Here is a 9201-nt window from a genome sequence, read left to right on the forward strand (position 1 = left end):
AGTTTAACAGTAAGACCAGTGAAGAGAGGATTACAATGATCAATACATGACGCTACTGAAACCATGGGGTAGCGTTTTAGAGGAGAAATAAACAGATTTAGTGAGAGATCTGACATGAGGTTTAAGTGAAAGTGTGGGGTGAAGAGGAACCCCAAGATTCCTAACTACCTGCCTGTTCACAGCCATGACATCACTATCACTATAGAAACTACACAATCTGTATATTTGGGATTTGGGTCACAGCAACATAATTTAGGAATAGAGAAGTCAGTAGCGTACAACAAACCCAAAGAATTACCACAGATATGAGTGGGAAAACCTACATGCTGTGTGGTGTTGAAACAGTTCAGTACAGACTACAAACAAACCCTACAGAAAATCAGCAGATAACATCCACTGCTTGGACTGTTTTGTGTGTTGGGGTAAATTAATAACTACAACAGTGTGATGGAACAATGTAACCTACTGTGTATATTAAGATTTTAACAAACTAAATGTGTAAAAATACTGTAACTTCAACAAATGTAATGTGAGTAAACAATAAAGGAACGTGACGATCAACAGGAAACCAAGACAAACATTATTAACCCTTTTCATTTTGTAATATAAATGAAAACACTTATATTAAGAGGGGGAAGAATGATCTTGACCAACACAGACCGGCTGTAATCAGCCTGACACAAAAGAGACTCTTCGTTTTGTAGATATAAAAGGAAACCCTGTAGCATGAACCACAACACACACAGTTGAACATTGACCCAGTCATTCAGCTGTAGCACCAACCTCAGTCTCTCTGCTGATCACAAGCTCAATTCACAGACAAAACCTCCTCAACAAAGGACTCCCTCACACTCACGCAAACAAGACCAACACCTACCTCCCTAGCAAAGGACCCACTACCACATGAATCTGTCATAGTAGCAGAGAGACGGCGTGTACACAACAGGTCTACAGTCCTAGAACAGCTCACAAACTTTTATTTTCTCCTATTAATACTGCATGACTATTTAAAAATTAATCCCATACACAAATCTCAGAAACAGATTCACAAATTCAGCAGATTAGTGAATCAGTGTCATGATCCCATCGCTGCATTCGTCTTCTTTCTTTTTTTGTTTCCATCCTCGTTTTCATTTCCATGTGATTCCTTGTTTTAGTTTCGTTAGTTCAGCCCCTCGTTTAGTTCTCTGGCCTTCATTAGTTTCCCCTGTTCCTCGTTTCTACCTTGTTAGGTTGTGTTTTTAAACCCAGTGTTTTCCTCATTGTCTTGCTGGTGGTTGTTCTAGCTGTTATCTGCTCATTGTGTTTGTACTAAGCCGTTGTCTGAGCTCTTGTCTTGTTTCACGTTTATTCAGTCAGTGTTCTGGGTTCTGCCTTGTTGTCTGTGTATCTGTACCCTGTTTTCTCTCCGTTTGCCTGTTGATTTATTTTCCAATTTTCGTGTTTTGCTTTCTGTTTAATATATTTCCTGGATCTGTTCGTATTGGTGCTGTGACCCTGGACTGTCTTAATGACCCAGATTCTGGATTTGCCCTTAATAAATCTCGCTCTTCTCAGCGTCTGCGTCCAGCTCTCTATCGCTCCACGTTACACAGTGTGTTTATTCTTCATAAACCCTCTAAACACTTAGAGAATGCTGGATAGGATGTCCATAAGTAACAGACACTGTGGAACTGTGAAACAGCAGTAGTGAATCTGCTCATCCCACAGCACAAACCACTGTCCACAGAAACATAAATCACTGATGCCCCCTTGTGTTCACAACTTTCAGCACTCTAAAGCACTCTAATGATGGTTTATCGTGACAGAGTCATGTCTTTCACTTTTGTTTAATTAGGGTGCTTGTGAAAACAGCAGTCATTTTCCCCACTCCATTTGAAGCAGAGTTTAGATGTACATTTATTCAAACCGTTATCTAGCATGTTAAGGTGTTTTTATTAAATGAACAATTATACATAGTGGTAACCAGCATGTTAAGGTGTTTATGGTTAAATTAACAATGATACTTTTATTTTAATTGTGTCTGAAATGTTTTGCTCTCATGTGTTTTCTTTAATAAATTAATGATTTCATTGTTCATATTCATATGTTCCCTCTTTTTATGTTTATAGTGCTGATTTCATTTGTACAAGCTGGAATTGCTCAAGGTGATTTATATTCTGTTTATATATTATTTAAAACCCAAACTGCCATTACTAACTCTATTCAGCTATTAGATGAAACATGGAATGATGGAATGATGTCATTACACATTTATGAAAATTTGCTATTTTAAATGTATTAATTTACACATTTAGCATTTTAGTATATGTATTTTATAATTAATGGATTTATTCAGTATTAAAAACATCTACAGGACCAGACAGCAGTGACTTGTGTGGTGGATTTAGGTTTATGTCTGTGTAATATATTTGTTTTAACCTAACTGAAAAAAAACACTTTGGGAGTCTTGGCCATGTGCACAGATTGGCCACTAAAGGGCAGCATGTGATAGATTTTAACAGAAGGAAGACAAAGCAGATCATAAAATGTTTGATTTTCTGAATAAAAGGAAGCTGTCATATCTATTACAGGACATGATTTATGTGCTCCTAAATTAATGGATTTATTCAGTATTAAAAACATGTACAAGATCAGACAGATGTGATTTGTGTAGTAGATTTAGATTTAGATCTGTGCAATTTATTTGTTTTTAATGTAACTGAATGAACAATTCAAATGTTTAATGTTTCTGCAGGTCATGTTAAAGCTGTTGTGAGTGTAAGTCCTGATAATCACGTGTTCAGAGGAGAGACTGTGACTCTCAGATGTGACATACAGGGAGAAGGAGACACTGGGTGGACATACAGCTGGTATAAGAATAACTACAGTATCTACCCACACACCACATACAATCCATACATGATCAGCTCTGTTACACAGTATGACAGTGGTATATACACCTGCAGAGGGTACAGGGGAAGAGACTCTCATAGCTCAGAGATCAGTAATGCTGTTACATTAACTGTGTCAGGTGAGTTTGGACTGTGAATTCAGGCAATAGACATTCATAGCAAGGTTGTTATTGTGTGTGAGTGATTTTAAACACCCAATAACTTGTATTTGCTGTGTTACAGTGATACCCCAGGCAGTACTGAGTGTGTCTCCACAGAGCTGGCTGACTGAAGGAGACTCAGTGAGTCTAAGTTGTGAGGTCAGAGACTCCTCTACAGGCTGGACATTCAGCTGGTACAGAGCTGTTACCTACAGAGAATGTTTAACTCCAGTAACAGACATTCATGGCTCTCTGAGGTATTGTGTTGAGCTCCTCTCAGACAGCAGAGGAGCTGCAGGCTCCTACACTCTCAGTCCTGCTGCTCTACATCACACAGGAGTTTATGTGTGCAGAGCAGAGAGAGGAGAACCAGCCTATCAGACACAGTACAGCAACACACAGCCACTATGGATCACTGGTGAGGACATACAACAGCAGTGTGTGTGTGTGTGTGTGTGTGTGTGTGTGTGTGTGTGTGTGTGTGTGTGTGTGTGTGAAACATCAGATAATCACATAAATACAATCAAAAGCCTAGCTAGATGTTATTAACTAGATATTATTAAAGCGGTTTTCTATTATCAAAGGAAGCATCAAACTGGTTTTAAACTTTCCGTGTTAAATGTGTTTACTACACTTCTGCTATGATAAGACAATAACAATAACACACGTGATGTATAATTTCTGTTTCTAAGGTCTGTCTCCTCCAGTCTCTCTGATCATCAGTCCCAGCAGAACTCAACACTTTAGTCGTGACTCTCTCTCACTGAGCTGTGAGGGACAGAGTGACTCTCCTGGATGGAGAGTGAGACGATACACACACAGTGGGAGTGTGTCAAATTGTTCATCAGACTGGAGATCAGTTACAGGATCTACATGCACCATCAGATACCTCTACACATACCACACTGGAGTGTACTGGTGTCAGTCTGAATCTGGAGGGAGCAGCAATCCTGTTAACATCACAGTGCACAGTGAGTCTGCATGTAGTGCACTCACTAGTTAAGTAGAAAAGGAAATGTTTGATAACAGGATATTATAGTTCACAATATATAGAACTATCAGTTACTGACTAAGAAAACTGTTAACAGGTTAATAAGAAAAGCTGTTTAACATCTTCTCAGTGTGTGTGTGTGTGTGTGTGTGTGTGTGTGTGTGTGTGTGTGTGTGTGTGTGTGAGAGAGAGAGAGAGATAGAGAGAGAGACGTTAGTCTGCTTTCCAATAATTGGGTGTATTGTGTGTGTGTTCTGTGTCCCTGTTGTGTAATACTCAGTATTCATGCTGGAATCCTTCTCTCTGTAAAAGATGAGTAAAGTGTTTTCTCTGTTCTAGATGGTGATGTGATTCTGGAGAGTTCTGTCCATCCTGTGACTGAGGGAGATCCTCTGACTCTACACTGTTTACTTCACCCCACTATCACATCACACCTCAGAGCGGATTTATATAAAGATGGATCACTCATCCAGACCCAGACTGCAGGAGAAATGACCATCCGTACTGTCTCAAAGTCAGATGAGGGTGTCTACTACTGTAAACACCCAGAGAGAGGAGAGTCACCACACAGCTGGGTCTCAGTCAGAGGTCAGAATCTAAAGATTTCACATCTTTATTATTAGACCAATTTAACCAGAGCCTCAGATGTATGTTGGCAAGAAAATAATTTTATAATTCTGAATCTTGGAGCAGTAATTCTGTCAACATCACAGTGCAGGGTGAGACTCCATGTAGTGAAATTACGCTTGTACTGAGTTTACCGTGAACACCATGAACACCATGTCCTGTCCCTGACTGAACTCTCTTCAGTTTATATATTTGTATTTTCATATGCATTTGAGTATTTGAGACTATGAATACATATTAGTTACATTTAGTCATTCAAGCCACGTAACGTAACTGTTACCCATCATTTTCTAAGAGACAGAATAGATGTTTTCTACATATTCTATCCACAGCAGAAATAGGAAATCAAATTACAGTAACCCAAGTACTCAAGGAAACAGCCCCATCTTGTGTTGTGAAACAGTATTTACATAAATGTAACATAAAGCATTCACATGGAATCCAGTTACTTTAATTAAGGCTTAAATTTACATGTAATACACTCATTTATTATAGAAAAATAAAATGCTATTACATTGCTGGATATCTTGTAGATAACTGGTTCCAGTGGCATAGTATCTGTTTGTAAACTAGGGGCCATTTTAATTCTAGGACTGGCCGGGAGCATTTTAGACAATAAAAACATTTGTGTTCATTTCTGTTGACTTTAAGAACCACCTGTACTGTCAGCACATTACTCCTACTGTACCATTACTGCATTACTCCTACTGTACTATCACCACATTACTCCTACTGTACTATCACCACATTACTCCTACTGTACCATCACTATATTACTCCTACTGTACCATCACCACATTACTCCTACTGTACTATCACCACCTTTACTCCTACTGTACCATCATCACATTACTCCTACTGTACTATCACCACATTACTCCTACTGTACTATCACCACATTACTCCTACTGTACCATCACCACATTACTCCTACTGTACCATCACCACATTACTCCTACTGTACTATCATCACATTACTCCTACTGTACTATCACCACATTACTCCTACTGTACTATCATCACATTACTCCTACTGTACCATCACCACATTACTCCTACTGTACCATCACCACATTACTCCTACTGTACTATCACCACATTACTCCTACTGTACTATCACCACATTACTCCTACTGTACCATCACCACCATTACTCCTACTGTACTATCACCACATTACTCCTACTGTACTATCACCACACTACTCCTACTGCACCATCACCACATTACTCCTACTGTACTATCACCACATTACTCCTACTGTACCATCATCACATTACTCCTACTGTACCATCATCACATTACTCCTACTGTACCATCACCACCATTACTCCTACTGTACCATCACCACATTACTCCTACTGTACTATCACCACATTACTCCTACTGTACTATCACCACATTACTCCTACTGTACCATCATCACATTACTCCTACTGTACTATCATCACATTACTCCTACTGTACCATCACCACATTACTCCTACTGTACCTTCACCACATTACTCCTACTGTACTATCACCACATTACTCCTACTGTACCATCACCACATTACTCCTACTGTACCATCACATTACTCCTACTGTACTATCACCACATTACTCCTACTGTACCATCACCACATTACTCCTACTGTACCATCACATTACTCCTACTGTACTATCACCACATTACTCCTACTGTACCATCACCACATTACTCCTACTGTACTATCACCACATTACTCCTAATGTACCATCACCACATTACTCCTACAGTACCATCACCACATTACTCCTACTGTACCATCACATTACTCCTACTGTACTATCACCACATTACTCCTACTGTACTATCACCACATTACTCCTACTGTACCATCACCACATTACTCCTACTGTACTATCACCACATTACTCCTACTGTTCTATCACCACCATTACTCCTACTGTACTGTCACCACATTACTCCTACTGTACCATCATCACATTACTCCTACTGTACCATCATCACATTACTCCTACTGTACCATCACATTACTCCTACTGTACTATCACCACATTACTCCTACAGTACCATCACCACATTACTCCTACTGTACTATCACCACATTACTCCTACAAGTGTCACATTACTGGACAAAGTGTCCAAGGTGGTTCTGGATGGAATAGTTAAGTGACTCACAGTCATGGGTTCACGTTTTACCCTCCAATCACAATCAGATCCCACATAATCTCCAGATAATCTCCACAAAACACAGTGATTAACAGATTAGAATGCAACATCGTGGGTCTAACCTGTTTATTATAATATATGTAAATACAGAGTGACTCCAGGAAGACACTGGGGGTCAGTCAGCTGTAACATGCAGTGTTCTCCATCTCTTTCCACAGATTTACCCACAACTACACTGACTGTGGAGCCTCAGAGTCCTGTGTTCACTGGAGAGTCAGTCACTCTGAAGTGTGAGGTTCAGGGTTATGATGCGTGGACATATCAGTGGTATAAGAAGAAAGCTCAGAGTCAGTGGACTACAGTGTCTCAGTCTGTGTTTGACACTGTAAACAGAGAAACTCTCACCATCAGTGGAGATGCTGTAGTTAATGGGGATCAGTACCAGTGTAGAGGAGAGAGACATGACAGACCAACAACATCAAAGAGCAGTAACATTGTTACCCTCACTGTACATGGTAAGATCACTGCCACTTAATGAATTTAACAGCTATTGTATTAATTTAAATTATTGTTTTTAAATAATTTAAACCATTTGTAGTTAGCAGCATAATTCACACTCCATGTATTGTGTTTACTGGGCACAAGGAAATTAGAGCTAGACTGTAATTGCATTTACACTACATGGTATCAGAGCTGTAATGTAATTACAGTTACACTACATGGTGTTCGTGCTGTACTGTATTTACAGTTCCATTACATGGTATTAGAGTTATACCGTAATTACAGTTACAGTTATCTTAGTGTTATTATGTCATTACAAACTTATAATGGCCCTTAAAAGTGATACACAAAATTTATAACAACAAATCAGCTCTGTTAGAGCAGGTGAAACACTGAACAGGGCTGTACTGTGGTCCTACAGGACTTTTATTTTGACACCCCTACTTTAAAGGCATTTGTTTCCCCCCTGCTCTACAAGACCTGATCTCACTAATAGCGCCCCCTTCTGTGTTGAAGAAGAGAGTACACAGTGACCTCACATAGTCTGGAGCAGAGACTTGTGACAAATAATTTTGATTCATGTGATGTTTTTGTGCCCATGAGTTCAGCTGGTGATTCCTCCTCTCTTGGCCTGGTTGGTTTGACTGTGGGACTGAGTTTGGTCATGTTCTTCATCTTACTGACCCTGCTGTGGTGCTACAAAACCAACAAAGATCTGAGATCAGCTGCAGGTCGTTTATGAATAGTTTAAATATTATATGTTTGTATAATACACATCATGAAACCTTTTATAGTATTAAACATTTTTCCTTTATTTCCATTTTGCCTTGGAGCAGAATCTCTGTGTCGCTGTACTGGGAGTCAGTCAGACATCAATCAGACATCAGATCAGACCCAGAGAGAGTCAGAAGGTGAGGGGTGTCAGTCACACCACTGTACACTGCTCAGACCATGAGACAACAGCAACTTTCCTTATTAACAATTAACTTAAAGCTTTATCTTCTCTAAGACAATTTAAATAATCCTTCATCACTTGTGATTCATTCTCTACTGTGTCCAGTAATTTACTGTGTCCAGTAATCATTTATTAAATGCTTTTCCTTTAACCCCAGAAGCTGCCCACATATATGACACAGCTGAGCCAGCAGACAGGAGTGGCACAGGTAAAGATTTCATTTCCCATTGAGTGTAGTAGTGAAAGACTTGAACAGAGTGCAGCTATACAGTAAAGCGCAGAAACCTGTTGTAGTAATAAACACAGTGTACTCTGTGATAAACACACTGCACTCTGTTTCAGATGAACCTGCAGATGACTTCAGTGATGTCACTTACGCTCAGGTCATGAAACATAACAAGAAAAGCAGGAATAAAGGTACATCCACATCTCCCTCACACTGGGATTTAATTCACAACTCACACACAACATCACTCTATTATACATATAAGTATCAGGTTCTGTATAACTACACACTGGAGAATACAGTCTGATCTACATCACTATTGTATATATATAAGTAACAGGTTCTGTATAACTACACACTGGAGAATACAGTCTGATCTACATCACTCTACTGTATATATACTACTATATATATCTACTATATAATCATCACATGAGACAAAGGAAACACATGCTGGTCTCCAAAAGCAGCAGCAGTGCATTGTTGGAAAGAAGTGTGTATGATGAGATGTTATTGGTTGATTGGTTAGAACACTAAAGGTCAGTGGGAGGTTACGCCTGTGTTTGCTTTGGTTTTGTTCTCTGTTACTGCAGACACTGGTGCTGGACCCAGTGAAGTCATTTATGCTGAGGTCGAACTGAAACCAAAACAGAAAGCAAAGAAAAAAGAAGGTACATGAAAAGGAGAAACTTTAGTCACCTACAGCAGTGACA

General features: G+C 39.3%; 1 protein-coding gene across 1 annotated transcript; it reads left to right on the forward strand.

The window, feature by feature from the left end:
* Positions 1-3794: 3794 nt before the first annotated feature.
* LOC118240904 lies at positions 3795-9153 on the forward strand (the record flags this gene model as incomplete). The annotated part of the gene is made up of 8 exons (XM_035523457.1): positions 3795-4005; positions 4365-4613; positions 7025-7321; positions 7916-8038; positions 8144-8218; positions 8420-8470; positions 8605-8679; positions 9082-9153. Coding segments are annotated over exons 2-8 (790 nt in total), but the record flags the coding sequence as incomplete, so codon positions are not given.
* Positions 9154-9201: the final 48 nt, after the last annotated feature.

The sequence above is a fragment of the Electrophorus electricus genome, unplaced genomic scaffold (genome assembly GCF_013358815.1).
Source record: "Electrophorus electricus isolate fEleEle1 unplaced genomic scaffold, fEleEle1.pri S51, whole genome shotgun sequence".
Classification (NCBI taxonomy): domain Eukaryota; kingdom Metazoa; phylum Chordata; class Actinopteri; order Gymnotiformes; family Gymnotidae; genus Electrophorus; species Electrophorus electricus.